The sequence below is a fragment of the Stegastes partitus genome, unplaced genomic scaffold (genome assembly GCF_000690725.1).
Source record: "Stegastes partitus isolate 25-593 unplaced genomic scaffold, Stegastes_partitus-1.0.2 Scaffold2, whole genome shotgun sequence".
Taxonomy (NCBI): Eukaryota; Metazoa; Chordata; class Actinopteri; family Pomacentridae; genus Stegastes; species Stegastes partitus.
The window spans coordinates 521,847-541,316 of NW_007577733.1; the positions used below are offsets into that span (position 1 = coordinate 521,847).

General features: G+C 40.3%; 1 protein-coding gene across 2 annotated transcripts in view; it reads right to left on the reverse strand.

The window, feature by feature from the left end:
* Positions 1 to 19,470, reverse strand: part of drp2 (dystrophin related protein 2) — a 94,934-nt gene that overhangs the window by 60,633 nt on the left and 14,831 nt on the right. For both annotated transcript variants that reach the window (XM_008275549.1, XM_008275542.1), the window contains exon 3: positions 6,281 to 6,437. In XM_008275549.1, the coding sequence (XP_008273771.1) occupies positions 6,281 to 6,437 (157 nt within the window). The remainder of the gene's footprint in view (positions 1 to 6,280; positions 6,438 to 19,470) is intronic.

Sequence of the window (19,470 nt, forward strand, 5' to 3'; positions counted from 1 at the left end):
TCTGTACCAACTTTATGAGGCTCCCTCAACACAGTGCTCATAGGGCTATATAACATGTCAATTAAAAAGATTTCAACGGAGAGACTTTCCTCCCTTTAAGACATCCTGGGATTTTTTTGTGGTTGGCCCACCAGTGGCTATCATTAACACACAGAAAAGCCATTCATTTTCTTTTGATCCCTCCAATAAAGACATAACATTGAGACTTTCGGGCTTTACTACTGCCTTGTTAAATCGAGGAAGTCCGACGCTGAATGCGTATATGGTCAGTATGACAACAATGGTCCCACTCACTGCAGTCCACCTATGCAGTTGATTTGATATATTTTAGCTGGCTGGGTTTGTGTGTAAAGGTCCTGGCTGGTTGGTCAAACATTAGGAGGACCAGCTGGTTTGTTGTGCTCATCTACTTCTATTTGTTTGCTGCTCAAATGACACGCATTCTGTATACGACTATGTTTTGTAAAAACGTCAAAACACTCCATATTTCTAAATCTTTAACCAGCTGCTACATGTTGGATGATGCAACTCTCGGCTCAGCAACACAATTAAAACCCTTCTAGTTCACAGCAACACAGTTCAGTGACAAATCTAATGCACTGCGACTACAGCCCAGGCTTTGGCACGACAAGCTTGTTACACTGACCAACCCGATAGGAGCAGTAACACAGTGATTTATATTTAACATGTGCATCAGGTATGCTGTGATTTAAACAGACTGCTTCTTCGACCCATGAGCAATAAATTTGCGTATCAGAGTCAGAGATCTGTGCATGGCGAGGGAGCAGCCAAAAACGTCAGTACACACCATGTTCACTGTTTCTGGGTGGCACGAACACTGACAAGAGGCAGGAGGAGGCCTGTGAGCAACACTGCATCCACGAGTTCATATCAGGACAAGAAATTTTGCTTTATTTTAGTTCTAGGAGGCATGAGACGACTGATCATTAACAATATGTGAATCTGCGCTCTTGAGTAGGTTTGTACAATTAGTGCCAATCTACTGGAATTAACTGAATGGTTTCAGGGTGGTCTAACTCTGACAACCTCGCATCACAAACCAAACCTACTTCAACCTGGAAAGAAGTCCCCGACCTTTCATGAGAAACACAATTAGGCAAAAGCACACCATTCCACCACGTCTGTGCTGTCATAGAAAAACCGCACTGTAAAACACAAAAATAGTCAAGCAACGGTGCCAGAAAAAACATGTTAAAAAACAGTGTAATACTGTAAAATAGCAGCAAATATCTGAAAACAACGATTCTTTAGGCTGATTTAATGCAGTAAAACTGTATAACTTTATAGTAACACATTGTAGAAGAGTAAATTATTTGTTTAACTACTGATTTTGTTGTGTTTTTTAATTTATATTTTTATGTGATTTTACTAGCTAATATCTGTAATTTACTAAATCTGTAAAATAACAGCTAAAAAATAATGTAGTACTTTAAAATTCTCCATCCATCCATTATCTATACACTGCTTAATCCTCACTAGGGTCGCAGGTGGCTGGAGTCTATCCCAGCTGACTCAGGGTGAAGGCAGGGGACACCCTGGACAGGTCACCAGTCTATCACAGGCTACACTTAGAGACAGACAACCAAGCACACTCACATTCACACCTACGGACAATTTAGAATCACCAATTAACCTCAACATGTTTTTGGACTGTGTGGGAGGAAGCCGGAGAACCCGGAGAGAACCCACGCTGCACGGGGATGACATGCAAACTCCACGCAGAAAGATCCAGGTGTCCTCACTTAGACGCGAATCTTCTAGCTGCGAGGCGACCGTGCTAACCACCAAGCCACCTTGCAGCCCATTTTAAAATTGTCAATATATATAACTTTTCTCTATAGCTGTGAAATAATCATATTTTTTTACTGATTTAAATACAGAAAAAAATGCATAATTTTGCAGTCTAACATTGTAAAAGAACAAAATACCATTTCTGAAAAGACCAATTTTTGATGTGAGCATTATGTACAGTTATGACTGTAAACACAAAATTCCTTTTCCACTGGCTCGTTGCAAATGTTTCTACAAGCTTAACTTTACGTTGTGATTTTCCGTACAATGTATGAAATGGAGAGTCCAAAGACTAAAAGCCAACTAGAGAGGAGGACATCAGAAACCCTCAGGTTACATTCCATAAGCATTTGTCCATACGTTGAGAAATGAGCGTCTTTAGATATATAATACTTTGCCTCTAATTCTGACCCTGGTTATGTAACAGACTCCTGTCCCATCACTGAAACCAGTGTAACCCCGATACGCATAAGCATTTTATTTCCCTGAAAATGTGTAAAAACTGATTATGAACACATGACTGAGAGTTAAATAACAAATAAATAAATGATAACTTAAGAGCTTATAATTGATTTTGTTTTCACATTCCGTCCACTTTATTATTCATTATGTGATAACCCCAATGCTGCGATGAGCCATCTTTCCTCAGCAAAGTGGTGAAGTCGGGCAAGAGACTGGAGAGGACATGACTAATGAGATCTCAGCTACTATGTGGGATAAAGGTTAGGTCCTGCACTTAGATACAGCTGTTTATGGGGTTTTTTTGTTTTTTCTTTTTCTTTTTCAACTCCTGTGTAAGAATACTCTCTTTTGAGATATGTCAAGCCTGCACAGAATTCATCTCTGCACAATACATCTTAGTTAAAAGTCTGTCCAACTTGTTCCTGAGCAGCTGTGGCATCACGCTGACGCTGACAACACTGGCTACATTACATTTATATCTAACAAGAAATAAATTGGACCGTTTCAGTAAGGGAAAAATATTTGCTGCATCAATACTACCTCTGGCTGACTTCTTGGGTGACATCCTGCATCATGTTTAATTTCCCTTCAGGGGATCAATTAAAGTCTTTTATCTTATCAAACTGTCTGAGCGTGAAGGCTGAAAACCTCGTCTGTAGATGTTTGTCGCTGCTCTTGGTAGGCGAGGTGAACGATATCCTGTAAAAAGGTCTGAGTTGTCCTGTTATATAATGCGCGGCTGAACAAAAAATATCATTCAAGCACAGTCTGTATGTGCCAACACCCACCTGAGAAGATGTGTAGGACGACAAAATAAAAGAAACACGTAAATGTATAGTGTTCTAAGAAGCCTGTCCGTGATCCTGATGAATAAAATGAGTGGACAGCGTTTCAAATGCATTTGCAACGGCATTATAACGCCTGTCACTCAAGCTCCCGACTGTGTCCTGCACAATCATTTGACAACCAGTAATTTAAGTCAAATTATGGTCCAGATTTCTTTGTCCTCATAATAAGGAGGGGAATATTTATTGGGCCTACGAGCAAACAGTGCCTCGTGCAGCTGATTAATAAGGCATTTGTGAGCTTATGTGTGCTTTTCTTTCCACACAAGCCTTTGAAGAGATTTAAAGGCCACTTCAAATCACTGAACCATCCGCGAATTATCAGAGACGAGGAGACGCTGTCACTGTCAGCAATTGGTAAAGCTTGTTTGCAGCCTTTATTCAGCACGCACACACATCACAGTTGAGTGTGACACGCAGCTCACGAAAGGGATGAAAACTGAGGTGAAACGGCAAATCCTCGAGTGGCTCAATGTTAATCAAAGTGCTTATTTGCCAAAGAGTCACTTGAAATTGTGGTGGCGCTTCTGTGTGTGTGCAGCCCTTTGTCCTGCTACAACTAATCCCCCAGGTCACAGCTGTGATTAAGTATGTCAACATGTCTGGTTCAAAAAGGGCAAAAAAATAAATAAAAAATTAGTCACTGGAGATCCAAAGCCTGGACTGCACACACAACACACAAGCTTTGAGTTCAGTTAAATGTTTGGTCAAATCAAAAACAGTTTGGTGCTGCAGTGTTCAATCTAGAGCCGCAACAATTACTCAACTAATCAATCAGTCCAACACAATTTTGTGAAGTCCATTTTCAAGCAGAAATGCCAAACATTTAAAGGTCTAAGGTCCACAAATATGAAATAAAAGTACTTTTACTTGCCTTATAATATAGTAAATGGAAACAAAACAAGACATTTGGTGGCACCGCCTCAGGAGTTTTTTCAAACAAATTGTTCGTTTTGGCCTTAGTTCAGTCCAGTCAAACAAGAATATACTCACTTCTCATTTCCTTAAAGTAATGGTTGGAGTTGCATTTTTATATTGTGTTTACTGTGTAATTTACTCTTCAGATGAATGACAAATTAAAGGAAGAACCTGAATCTGTAAGGGGAACTTTGCTGGCATGGTTTGAGTCCACTTGCCCCCTTAGAGGGCAGACTCACTGCAAGTCAATAAGAAGTTGTTTTAAGTGATCACATTTATCCTGTGATGAAACAGCTCTGTCCTGATTCGATGCCTCCATCGACAGGGCACAAGGGGTCACTGAATGGTTTGAGGAGAATGATGTGAATCATATGCTGTGACTTTTGGAGTCACCAACCAAAATCAAACACCTGTGGGAGATTTTGGACTAACGTGTTAGACAGCACTCTCCCCCACCATCATCATAAAAACACTAAATGATGGTGTTCATCCCTCCTGTAGAATCCAAGTGGGGACCTAACACCTAGCCAGAATACTTAATCTCGTTTTTTTTTTTTGTTTTTTTTTCCCCTTTAATTTGTCACTTGTCTGTATATCCAAGTAAATAATTTTGGTTTCATCGAATCCAATCTGTACATCAAGATGAGTCATCGAAACAATGTTAATGTTTAATTACAGCAACTGGAATGAGAATGTTTAGTCATAAAAGTACTCAGCTTTTGTTGTTGTTTCCACATATATTAACTAGAAGAGCACTTGAGGAACACAGTCCTCCACCAAGGCCAATGTTCTACCTTGTGGTTTTAAATAAAATGTGCTCCAAAGTTTTAATGGGTTCCTCCTGAGCTTACACTCCAATGTAAAAACAAACTCTGCTGTAAGCTCACAGCTTATCATTTATTCATACATTAATCATCGATTCATAATCAATTACTGGTGTGTTTGCTTATTTTCAGAGTACCAAAAGTGTTTCCAGCTTAGTGCAGATGAGTGTGTTACACAAGTGAGGTCAAAAAGAGAGGCTGTATGAGGACTGAGTTTCAGTCTGAGGAAGCTCCTTCTGTCACCATATGAAATGTAGATTCAGAGTTTCTGATGTGGTCAAGAAGAATTCTGTAGGTTACACGTGTTGAATGATTTGGAACAATGAAAAGAGTTTTGTCGTCACTGTCCTGCTGTAAACATACTGTCACTCTTGTTTTTCTCTTGTAGAAAGATGTTGAACATTTCTGCCTTTCTCCCTACTGCAACAGATAGAACATTACCAATGAATCAGCAAAGTGTCTATTTTATTTTTAAGTTCGTAAAGTTTTTCCACAGCACCACCTCTGCACCAACTTTTAGATCTATTTTTGAAACAGACAATCTTGGCTCTTGTCTTTGGTGGAAGAATAAGTCAACTAAACAAACAGAGCCGACCTTTTCTTTTTTTTAAATCCATTTTACTGTTTCTTTAAAATCTATTTCTTTATAGACTCAATAAACCACCATATTCTAGCAAAGACGTCTTTGAATCTGTTCTTCGATGAGCCCAACACACACTGCAGTGCACAGAGCCCCTCCTCCATCATTGGTATCAATGACAGCTGAACTTGGAGAGAAGTTTCAGCTATCTAGTATTCGCTCAGACTGGACAATAGACTCAGCTTTGATCAAAATCTGTGATATCGACTAAAGCTGCCAGAAAAAAGACTCTTTGTTATCTGCACACTCAAAGCGCACTATTCTGTTCCTCGGTTACTGCTCTGGAAAAGAATTAAACGCAGAATACTCCACTGCTCCACGTGTTTCCTGACTGCGCTAACTGACATCAACTAGAGAAAAAAAAATCACCCTCCTTTCCAAACACTGCCTTCAAATCACTGGCCTCCACACCCTCCCGGCCTTCACACACATTGCTCAGATCACAGCACACGACCCTGGGCGCACCCTCAGTCCATTTGTCTCATTGCTCCCACATGGATATCAGCTTTAAAGTTGAGAAGGGTGCTTTGTAATGTAGCAGGAGTCGTGTCCCCTCTGTCACACACGATGCTAAATTGATACTCCACTGCATATACTTATATGTCTGTTCTTATGCCTGCATCACCGATACATACATGTGCTCTGGTACGGATGTCCTGTATATGCTCCATGTATGGAATAAGCTGTGCATCCACTGTCAAAATGTATTTCCCTCTGGGCATAATAAAGAGTCTACCTTATCAGTATTTGCACTGAAAATACATTAACATACACATTACCTGGTGGAACTCTCTCTGGTGCTGGACGGCCCCCACGTCGCCTCCTATGGGCAGCTGCTCCGACAGCTCCTCGTCCTTGGCTGTCAGCCATTCTATGATCTCCTGCAGCGAGATCTGCAGCTTCCCGCTGTTGTCGGAGAAGGCCTCTAGCCGCACCCTGACAACACACACAGAGAGCTGCTTTAGCAAACGGAAACATTTTCCAACACAACAACCCAATAATTCAGACGACAATCGGTCACCTCTTACTCTGATCCAGACTGGCAACGTAGGATTTACTGTGTTAACATCCAACTTATGATGTTAATTTTCACTATAATTCAAATTTGCAACTCAATAATGATGCATGGGTCACATTTACACCTGCAGGTCTTTGATTTGCCTGTTGATCATCCCGGTGAGATTTTTAAAAATGACATTGTGGCAGGTCAACCTGTTAGCTGAACGAAATAAGCATGTCTTCTTAAATCAAATACAAGCACATTATTGCACTTCATGGCCTCTTCTTGGGTATTTCGCAGACGACCTTCAATGCCTCTTTAGTCTGAGTTTTTCTTAATTTGGGCAGCTACGTCAAAGTCCAAGATGTGCTTAAGTCAAACTGTCAGGACACACATTTGGGACTCGCTGTGAGAAGGTCTTTGCTGCTCCACAGGGCCACAGCTGCATATGAAGTGTGTCAGAAGGAAATATGCTTAAAATAAGCTGCACCTTCCTGATCATGTCGCTGTGGAAAATTCTATATGTGAATTTTGTATTCTAGCATTGCCTTCAAGGATTTTTGAACAAGCATTGAGTGGTGATAATTACAATACAAGATAATTATAATATGCCATTAATTCTGTAAATGGTATGATTTTAATTGAACACACATTGAGAATTGTGCATGAGGTGACTATTGATAATCTAAAGTAAAGTTCTGTCCTCAGAACAGCAACATTCCCACAAATCAAGCTCAGTAGCTACAGTAGTAACCTGAGCCAGAGTGAAGGGCAAACATTAACTTATGTTACGCATGTATGTATCACATATGTGAGGAAATAAGCTCAGTTCTTTTATTTTCTTTTAAAAAAGGCCCTGTTTCCAGCTAGAATATTGTGTATAAGAGCAGCTCCTCAATGCTACAGGTAACATTAGCAGCTCTGCCATGTTCTTTATTGGATTAGGGAAAGTTTACACTTCAGCAACTGCAGCCCAACTCATAATTCACGATAAAACACATATATTTAAGGTTCCCTGGAGCAGTCTTTCTATGAGTTAGTCCCTGTTATATTTGTCTTGTGCACAGAGGCCACACAGGTAGCAGTAACACAACCAGATAAGCAGCAATGTGCCCGTAAAGGCAAGGTGGGAAAAAAAGACTGTGAGCAAGTAAACACTGATGTAAATGACGCGTGCATTTCAGCTTCACAAATGTTTTATGAGGAAGAAAAAAGCCTCTCAACATGTTTGTTAGACCTCAGGAGTACGCGCAAAGATTTTATGTGCGTAACGCAGTTTTCTTGTAACATTAAAATCGAAACATGCTGTACGAGAACAACACGGAACAAAGAACAGTGAAGCATTCGTCTAACCTCTGCCCTACAGAGATTAGACTATGCTTACATCTAAGGAAGCATCTAAACGGGTGTGATAGAATAAAATAATAGTCTGATCTTAACTCGATCTATACTGCCTTACGTCTGTTCTATTCTTTATTTTCTTTCCTCTGCAGCTTCAGTCTTTGTCTTTCAATGTATCATGTATGCAGCCATCAGATCCAGATTTAAGACCTTTTTTTAGGGTTCTTGTTTTTAAGTTAGTCGGTCACAGATGGCATTTTTCAAACAACTCAGGGAGCTTAGCTAGTTAGAGCTGATAACAACACTTGTCTTTTTAGTCAGCAAAATCTGTGGTGATAGACAAGAAAGGAGAAGCTGCTCTGGTCTACTGCTGGACCCAGTGTCAAAACGTACTAAGAATTCTGATGGTAAATCTGCCAGCCTTATAACTGTAAACTGTATGTGTGACAAGTGAGAGCGGAAAGCTTGACAGGCGTAGCAACAACAACTGAGGAGTTCAGGGCATAAACGGTCCATTTTCTCTGTAAGAAATATGCAAAATGTGTTGGCATCCAAGCCAAATCATGTATCTATGTGTTCTAAAAACAGCAGCAATACAGAGCATCACATAATGAAACGCCTGCAGAATTGTGCTTTTTACAGCGCCGTCAATCACAAACACATGTCGAGGCACATGCAAGACAAGGTGAGAAACAAAATTGCAGGTGACTGCTGCAGGTTTGCCAGAGTAAACTAGGAACAAATAACAGAGAGAATTTATCTTCTTGCCACCTGCCAGCAACGTGTGAGATGTCTGAGGGAGGAACTGCTTTTGTATCAGTGGCACAGCTGGCACTGGAGGGGTGGAGGCAGTGTGAAAGCTTCCCAGTGTTTCAATTACACACCAGAAGCCAGCGCTCAGATGTCATTATTCCTGCACATCACAATTTGCCAGCACCGTCACATTAGAGACGATGAGTGCGAGTGAACGCAGGAGTCAGAGGGAGGAGCGCACAGGCTAAGTGTTGCTGCTCATAACCTTAAACGCAAAGACGTAAATGGACTGATTTTCAGACGACAGCCTTATGCGAAATCAGAGCAACACTTTGCAATTTCACAGACACAATAACAATTTTGATGAAATTCTGCAAGATGCAGGACAAAGGGATACCTCATGCACCGCTAAAAGCTCATCCATTATCTCTCAACCTGCGCCATTAGCATGCCACTGTCAGCGATGCCTCGTAGTGACTGCAGAAGGACTTTAAGGCAATTTCCTCCAAATTGAATTTGAGTTCTGACACATGAGGGATTAGGTATCACTTCAGGGATGGCGCTTGCAGGAAGGCAAGTGGGGAAAGCTTTGAGACTTTGAGGGGGAAAAGACGGAAAGGTGAAATCAAGCTTGTAAGTGCACATTTCAGAATTGATAGGCCTCTTTGTTCAACCCCGAGTCAGAAAACCTGTGTGAAGCAGACCATGATGTCCCCTAGCCTCTTGTTGCCCCTCCAGCTCTGCTCTCTGTGGTTATTGAATCAGAGGAACAGTTTTTCCGTGGCCCCAGCAGAACAGGCTTTTAGTCCATAACAGGCGTGAACACACACACACACACACATACGTACAACACACACACACACACACACTCAGCATGAATGGAGCCAGCTTTGTGTTTCAAGTCAGAGCAAACCCGGGCCTCGGATACGTCTGAGTAAGGTCAGCCATCAAAGGATGACCCTGGCATTTTTGCAGAGAAGCTTCAAAATGCTTCAAACCACACACAGAGAATCGCACACAAACAGACGCGCACACAACTCGCAGCACACTAACCGATCGCTGCTGCTTCCATTACACACACGGAGGGTGAGACAAATAGAGAACTGCCTGGGCTGTAATGGAATCGTCGTCGCATGGAGGCTGCTGCCAAGAACAACTCCTGCCCTGCTAAGCTGCAGGGAGGTCAGGCTGAAGTTTTGCCAGTAGGGAAGGCTGACTGAAGCTATTTTATCTCCACTGGAAACATCATGATATTAATTTAAGTGCTACTTATGGGCCAAGTGCCGGTGCATTACATTAGGAGATGCCAGGGAAGTTGAGTGTACGTGTTCAGAAAAACTGGAAAGAAAAAGGACCAAAAGAGGAAGCAGGTCAGGTACGTGAGCTCCTCTGTGTTTGGAAAGACTAATTTGTGATTGAACCTTTTTCTTTTTCTTGCAATTGTTGTTTTTTGCCATTTTGGATCAGAAAAACAAACTATGAATAAAACTCTGGCATTTTACCAACTTATTAAACTGACATTGCAAATCTGTAAGTAAAGTGTTGCCCATTTACAAGTCTACTGGGAACAATGAGTGTGATGGAAGTCGGGGTTTTAGCCACCTGATTAAAACACTCAGTTGGGTCACCATTTTCTGAGTGTAGTATTTATCTCCTTAGCTGCTAAATGCCCCACCATATTATCCACCTAACTGCTAGGATGGCTCCTGACTATGGGATTGGGGAAATCAATCCTTGAACAACTGTTCATTTGATTAGCAGGAGGCCATTTTAGTTATTTCCTCACTTTTGGTGTTGTCTTTTTTTAAAAACTTTTTCTTCTTGTTGGGGGCTTTGACATTTGTTTTGGGATGATGCTTAGAATTAGGTTTTGGTTGAATATAAGCTAAAGGGTGGGATATGAAAAGAGTGTGGATGCAGATGGTTTAAGAATCTGGTGATATTGCATATTTTTGTTATTGTCAACAAAAGGCTTAAAAAGGCCAAAAACAACAGCTTAGTCCAACTCCGTGGCTCTCAGTTCAAAGCCCATTTGCTCCCACCAAAGTCACAAATCTTTGAAAATGGGTCACACAAATATATACTATCATATTTCAAATCCCCTACTTGATTTTTGAAAAAATAAATAAATAAATAAAAATACTCAAACAGAAGTGAATAGTTTCTTTGTTGGGGACTATTTTCAGCTGCAGATTTGCTGCTCTAGAGAGCATTATGGCTCCAGGACTGTGTATGTGGGACTGACTCAAAAATAAACTGCAGCGCCCGTGTTCATGGAAATGCAGAAACATGTCACCCAGTGTAACAGTTTAGCTTCATGATGACTTTGGACAACAATGGAAGAATAAAAAATTGAATGCACAGATGCTGTTGTCGGATGAAATTAATTGCTTGTGTTGGTCTCTTTATTTGATTTATGTCAATTTGAAAAATACTATCACTGGAATCTGTACGACTGAGGGCAGGGATCGGAGAATCCAGTGTGTCAGCAAATGTCCTTACAAGTGTAGAAATGCAAACAGGTGTTCTGTGCGAGTGACTCACTCTTGAACCGTCAATTTATTAGGAGGTTCGCTTATTTCTTAAAGCGCTCTTTGGTGTCAGCTGAGAGTGCGTCTTTGACATCAAGTATCAGCCTGAGAATAACAGAAGGAGAAAATTACCAAAAACCAAAGTTGTGCCTAGTCTGTGTGTGAGAAGGCTGTGCAGCTGTGTGTGTGTGTGTGTGTGTGTGTGTGGGTGTGTGTGTCTGTGTGTGTGTCTGTGTGTGTCTGTGTGTGTGTCTGTGTGTGTGTCTGTGTGTGTGTCAGGCTGCTCAATAACAGCCAAAAGGCTTGACGACAACGCCAGCAATAATCAATAGCAATGGGCTAATGGGGATGCTTGAGTGTGCAGCAGACTGCTTCCTGAGTTTGTCCTTGATACAGGACACACACACGAACAGACTCATCTGTTGGCATCACAAACAAGAGTTAAGATTTGAAAGGCAGCCAGTGTCACACATGATGAAATCGTTTGCTCTGACCTGAGACTGTTTGTCAGAATATCAGGTATTGTCACAGTGAAGACTGCAGAGCTTTTCATTTCCTGGATTAGCTTCATGCAAACGATTCATAAGAGATAAAGTACGCCACCCAACATTAGACAGACTGATCTTTGTTACATTGTGAATACACAGATTCCTTCTGCAGGAGTGGAGGCAACAACATCTGTGTGTCCTTGAGAATGACACCGAATTGCTATCAGCTCATCACTTTTGACAGCAGTGGAGAAGAATCCTAATCACAATGTTTTTGGGAGTAAATGTAAAACTGTCTCGCTGTTTAGCAAACCTTGGGTTTTGTAGTCAGTGTAGCTCAGTGTTCTCACAGGTGGAAAACTCAGTTGCATGCTAATTATATCTGTGTGCCCACATTTCTTGACAGTTAACATCCAAAGTAAATTATATGGTCAAACAGAAATCCAAGTCCCCAATCAGCAAGAAAGATTACAGAGAGAAGCTTAGTGCTCGGTTCGATGATTAATTAATGCATAGGAGATACGCGCAGTGTTTCTGCTGTTTTAGGAGAGAGGAGCTTGCTAGTGTGTTGCCTCAGGGCCTAGAGAAGCTTTGAGCACCAACCCCCCGCCTCCTCCACTTCCATCCCCCTCTCTCTGTCTCTTTCTCTCTCAATTGCAGAGATGTTGCGAGAGCTGGCAAAGAATGTGAGGCTGTGTGATGGGCCACGTTGACACAGCAACACTGCATTTAGTTGAAAGCGCGTGTATTCAAAGGTAGTATAAGCACTTTTTTTTCTCCCTTGCTCAATACCTCGAGGGATGCCACACTGGGAAAGCCTTAAATCAAAACACATGGAGATGCAACACATTAATTATGTCATGTTGTTGCTCTCAGTTATGTGTCAGGTTTTGGGCAAACTGAGTGTTTAGTTTGGAAAGAGCTCACGACGGAAGCTGAAGTTTGGCCGTGTCACGCTGCATTACATTTCTGGCTGCATTGCATAGTGATTACACTACATTGCATTTTATCGCAATGTGTCACCACAGTGAATGTAAACAGACTCTGAAATACGGATGTCATAAGGACAACTATTATGAAGGATGATGCCAATGCCATTTATAAATAGTTGTTGCAATAAATTACAAATTAGGTGGAGCTGATGCATATAAAATATACATTAAATTTTAACAATAATGTGACTAAGCATTTTGTTGAACGCAAGCAAATTAAGGAAATAATTAGAAAAACAACAGAGTGGAAATTTTTATAACTCAATCCACACTCCTCAGTTCAAAATAGTGGTCAACAACTGAACCCGTCCTAAGAGCTAGAAACTGCACGATGAACTAATTGTTCCAGTGGCTCTATACAGTACACTGTCGATCTGAAATTTGTTTGATATTTTGTTTATACTTACACAGAACCAATAGCAGATTTGTTTTGTTACATCCTATTTTTATCAGCGCACATGACACTGTGTCAGAAGTTCGTACTGTGACTTGTCAGAGACATGACAGACTGTGCTCTAGTCAGCGAGCAATCATCGCTTTAGGTCATTGGGAAGGATGGACCAACTGCCAGATACAAGAACGTAAACAACAGGGCTGAATGATTTGGGGAAAAGATTCAATTGTGATTTTTCTGATGGATATTGTGATTACAATTTGAATTGCAACATGACTTGTTCAAGTAAAGCCTCAGTTCAACATTCGTTGTGTGACGGACTGAAAACAGAAACAAAACAACTGTGACTATTGTGTGTCTGTTGGTCTTTAAGCCTGTCGTGCCGTGTGCTGAAGTGCGCTCTCTGCTCTCTTTGGTTCACACCATCGACAGAATTCGTCACACATCAAGAGTGAATGTAAAAAATAATCTGATAGGCTAATATTTTTTTGGGATGTCACAAGACATTGGAAATACGATAAGATAAGATATGCCTTTATTTATCTCAAATGTAGCATTGTTTGAATTCAAGTAATCTATGTCACTCTGGATTACACGATTCATCTTCTTGCTCAGTCCTCATTTTCATTTCCAACACCCGATATGACGTCAGTGCTCATTTTAAAATATGCATAAACAATGGCGTACAATGTTTGGCAAGGTGCACCCACATTATCTCTTGTGTTAGGAACACCCATCTAGATATTTTTTTCAATTCCATTCAATTTTATTCATATAGCATAATTCACAACATATGTCATCTCATAGCGCTTAACATAAGAAGGTAAAGACCTTATAAATTTGGAAGCGAGAACCCAACAATCCAAAGTATCCTTTGGACTCCATCCAGGAACCAAAAAAAAAAACCTCTAATAGGGAGTGGGAAAAATGATATGTAAGAAAGATATATGTATATAAAGAAGTCACCAATTACAGCCGTCTTCCATATCATCATATCATTAAGTTGGATATGAAGACATCTCTGATGTGTTTTTCATCTCGTACTTTAATGCCTAAATCTAAATCTTTTATTTATGTGTATGGATTGCTTGTATAAATTTTCTTCTTGTGGGAGCATAAATTACTTTCTGGCTGTTCAGCCACAGTTTAACTGATTTAATGGAGATTTGTTGATCTACACAGTTCAGAAATGTGTGCATATTATGAAGTTATTAGGAGACCTACTCAGACATTTAGGCAAAATCTTCAAGAATTCTATGTCGTAGATGTTAGCAACTAAATACAAGCTAGCTGTCAGAAGTTAGTCTATATTAGGAAGCACAGGCAAGTTAGTGCAGTTGTTCATTCTGCAACATTTACAGTAAAGGCTGTAAGGAAATAATAGCAAATAAAGACGCAGCACAATGCAGAAGTTGCAGAACTGAGCTGCTCTAATGAGGTGGTTATGCCAACGGGTGTGTCTCTTTGTTAACAAAGTAACTGAATTCTTTCTTGTTTTATTTAATAAATATTCAATGTTAGGCAAACTGCAAACCACAATATGTCTTTTTCAGACAATATATGAAGACACATGTGCCCACATCACATGCTCTGATCAGCAAACATCACATTGTATTGGACACATAAGGCTTCAGACATTGTTATATAGAACATCTGCCATCCCTTACCTGCACTGAGCATGTTGTGTGCATGAAATAATGTTTCTCAGATTGTAAATATCTTGCATGTGTTATTGTTTTCATATCGCAACAGTAGGTACCTTCGATATCAATCAATACGGTGTCATAGTACCAAAGTATAAACAGCGTGTTCGTGTTTACTAGTCTTCCCTGTATTTCTATCTCTCTCTGTTTCCCTTTTTGGTTTTCTGCACTGTAGGGACAGAGTGTGTCATGTGTGATGCATTCAGGGACTTCTCTCGTGGTGGTGGAGTTTTACTGATGCCTTGCCTAAAGCAGTTCTTCCAACTGCCATCTTACTGAGATTTATGGGAAACTCACTTAATGAGTGACAACAGCAGACCAGCCACTGGGGCTGTTTGCCACAACTGGAAAGACTGTAGACGTTTGAAGATATACAGCAGCCAACAGCCACAGAGAACACATTTGTGTAACAAATTCTTCACGGCTGCACAAGGCTACTTTTACATGCTTGTCGCTTCAAATGACAGCACAAACTTCAACACATTTTAGAAAAGGCTAATTATCTAATAGGGATGAATTCAGCGGATTCTGTTTGTGTATGAGACGATACACTTCGCTTCAGGGTCATTTGGACAAATGAAACCATGTTTTTTTTCTCATTTTGGGTGGACGGAGATTTTTCTCCATTGTATTATCATTATTGTGACACTGTCTTTTAAAAACACCTTGACTAATGTAGCTTTAAAAACAAAAATTAAACCTCCTTAATAGCAACAAGCCCATCCTTCTCTGTATCAGAGTGACTCATTGCCACATTAACCCACATTCAGAATGCCCTCTGTGAATCACGCTCTCTTCCACATCGCTCTCATACTATATAGTGCAGATTCTTGAATGCTTCAGTAATATACATGGAGATGTCTACAGTATTCAATGTAAACACAGACATGTAATTATAATTGTGTTTGCTAAAGTGGTTTGTGTATTGCAGAAAGCAGATTAACACTCCACACTAGTACATAGAGACATAAGTGAAAAGCATGTTGAATCGATGCAAATGCACACACGTGGATGTAAGGAAAAAGGGACGAGCACGCACACACGCAGAAGGAAAAAAGGAAGCATTGTTTCATTTAGTTACCCAACACACACGAAACAAAGGCTGTTAGCCCAGCAGATAGTAGAGAAGGTATAAAGGGTGTTGTGGGAACTGAAGACGGTGGAAAATAATGAAAGATGACAAATAAGAAGCATGAGAGACTCCTACTGAAATGCCCAGACAATCCCACTCCTCTCTTAAAACCAGAGTGCTGTACGTGGGCACAGACAACACAGTAAAACAGCAATAATGTTGTGTGTGTGTCTGTGCATGTCTGAAGCAGTGATTCCTTTTTACTGGGTGTGTGAGTGTGTTTGTGTGTGGGGACCCAGACCTTCATGCTTATTGTCATTTTTGTGCATGAGAGTGTGTGAAATCGTTCAGTGTTTTCTCCTTTGTCTTATTCTATGAGATTGTGCAGAAGTGCAGAACGCAGGGACTCCCTCTATTTAGCAAGTTTGACTTTTTTTTCCCCATATATACGAGAAGGATTCAAATAGGAACTGAATATTTTATTTGAAAGTAACCTTCAACCCAGTGTCCTTTTTTTTTCTGAGTTAAAGATGTTTTCGTAGCATGCAGAAATAAAATTTCGTTTTCTCTGTAGCAGTTCATTGATTTCATGAATGCAAAACACTGTCGTTTTTTTATACATAGCATAAAGGTAAAAGGCGGTATATGCAGTGTTATCTTCGTTTTAGATGTCAAAAGGGTTTTATGGCTCCCGGTGTTTTCTTTTCCGTGGGAAACGGGTCCAAATGGCTCTTTGAGTGTTTAAGGTTGCCGACCCCTGCTGTGGGTGAATCCATCTTTCATGGATTCGGGTTGCAGCACCAGAATATCGGCACTGTTCCCCACAGCATTTCTAAAAAGATTGTATTCCCAACCCTCTGTTGATTCAAAAGAACCCCAAAGACCACATTTTATTATGTTAGAGTCTTAAAGCATGAGGATGTGAGGCTTCATCTTGCAAGGCCGCTGGATTCTCGCAAGATCAAGATCATGAGAGAATCCATCCTTGCCAGGCTTCAAGCTATGCGCATGTGAGCGATCCACAGTTGGTCGACCCAACAGGCGCACTACGAGGAACTACTGGCAGCCAGGCACGTGTTTTTAGATACGAGTTAGCCCGTGATAGGCAGTGACAGACAGATGGTTCATCCAATCACCTGCCAAGTTTTTCTTAAAAGTGCCTGCCAGTTCCTTTTTTCAGGCAGTTTCCAAGTATGACTTCTCAGATGGTTATGTGTAGCAAACCATCTGGTGCATCAGGTTACGTGAGGGTGGATAATTGGGACAACAGCATGTCAGAATTAACTCCAGGAGGTGGCTGCTTGCATCCTACCAACAGTCAGGTTTCTTCTAACCATTAGCACCATCATTTCCATGGTAGTTGTAACTATCGCCTGAACAAAGTATAAGTTTTAACCCTGACCATATTATTAACAAAGTCATTTGTTAAAAACTGAGACTGTCCATAAAAGATGGCCTCGGTTTTATATATTATTTTTCAATGGAGATTTGTGAAGATTTTGGAAGGTACAGACAAATCACATCTTTCTGCTGATTCGGGCATCAGATCAAAAACTGCTTCGTCCTGGAACCGCTCTGGAGGGCATCGGCAGGCAGTATATTCTACAGACTAGCTGGCTGTATCCTAGACACTTTCTTTTTAGCTCAGATTCTTTTTTCTTTTAACCTTTTGTTTGTTTTTTTTTGTTTGTTATTTTTTTTCGACAGCCAGTCAGTGTGTTCACAATGTGTGAGCAACTCATTTCCATTGTTGTGAATCTTTCTCACCCAATATTTTAGTGAAACTAAAGCATGAGACGGGATGCAGTATTAAATACATATGAGTTGTTGTTTGAGGCCACTGGTCTCACTGCTCATCTCTCCGCTGCAGCCTACCGGACTTCCAGTGCAGAATGAAAGTAAACTTGGATGTTACAAAATGCTCCTTATAGATGGTTGATTTTGCCTGGCAAAGCAACGGGAACAAGAAGCGTTTTTTAAATTTTCTTATATTTCAGATATATAACATATAGAGTTACATTTGAAGAGTTCATTTTTGTAGCTTTTCAGAAAACATATTTTTTGTTGTTTGCTTGAGATAATATCAATCAAACTGAAGTTGAATGTATTTGACTCAGTAGAAATGACGTGACAAAAGTAGAGACAACTTAAGTTTGATTGATATTGTCTCAGGTTGACAATGGAACAATGGGTTTTCTGAAGGTTTGTGAAGATGGAGTTCTCTGTTTTTGCAGATGAACTCTTCATTTACTGACTATGCACTGGGATTTGGGTGGGGCAGGTTGGGTGACCAGACAGTGTTGATCAGTGATTTGTCATTGATCACAGTGGCTCACCAAAGCAGAGTGTGATCAGTTTGCTGCTGCTCAGTCAGCTGAACCAGACTCACAAACAAATAACCAGCAGCTTTTGAAAGCTGGGGAGCCCCATCAAACAAAACGAAAAGTACAAAAAAAAAAAAAGTTGATCCGGCATCTCCTTCAGTAACTTCCTCTCTCTGTCGAAATACGAAAATAATAATATTCATTATTACGGTATAATTGTTGTTATCCCGTTTGCTGCTAATGTTTGTCTTTCAATTATTGTAATGAGGAATTCTGCCAAGCTCCCATTTAACGAGGCACAATGTCAGCGTATTCAGCTATAATTTCTGTTAGTGAATGGTATTTTTTTTTTCTTCTTTTCTTTATCTGTTAATGAACACAACATCAGTTTCTGTTTGTCCCCGTGTGCTAATGAGTGGGTAGTGTTTGCTTGCCTCTTTGGCACCAAAGTTGTACTATATGATCAAGTCTAATTTTATACACACACACACACACACACACACACATATATATATATATACTTTGCAATGTGACTCAGTATTTGTGGTGATGTTAAATTCACCATGGAAACCCCACACTGTTTCTATGACATTGCTTTAGATACAATTACTTATCAAAACAAGTCATTTTGCCAAGATAAATGTAACCCCATGCTTCAGAATGGATGCTGACGGAGGAAGCTGAAGAGAGATTAAAAGTAGCAGCTGGCAAAGAGTTCTCATATCTATGATCACCATACGTGTCTTGACATGTTTCCAAACCTGATTTGCATTTTTGCAGACTACAAAGTATAAACTGATGTGAACTGCGTATTATTGTCCCACAGCGTATGGCGATGATTATCAAAGAGGGTGTCACAGCACCCTGGGGAGCAAGATGGCTTTTTCTTTTTTTCTGTTTGTTTTCCACTGTACATTTTTAGTAGCACTTCATCATAAACAACAATGCAACATGTGCCGTATATCACATTAACTGCACTCAAAATTGTTTTCAACCATATCAACCCAGAACATTAACCATCTAAGTGTTGAACTTATATATGCAGTCGCTAAGACAGCTCATGGTTGCTGTTTGTCATAAAAATGCTAAACACTTTGCAGCATCCAAGTTTTCTTGATGCACAGCAGTCTGAAATAAATCCTGTTAGAGCCGTGATGAAAAATTTTCCCCCTGTAAATAGAGCTCAGCTGAATGCTAATTCATCTCTGCGCTCAAAGGAAGTAAAATTAGACTGTACAATGAAACTTACTTGGCTTCTCATTTACCATGAAGAGAGGTGGATGAAAACCAGCATCAATGCATGTCGTGTGTGTGCATTTTTCTTTCCATGATAACCTAAAACGTGAGCCACTTTTAATTTTGAATGATTCT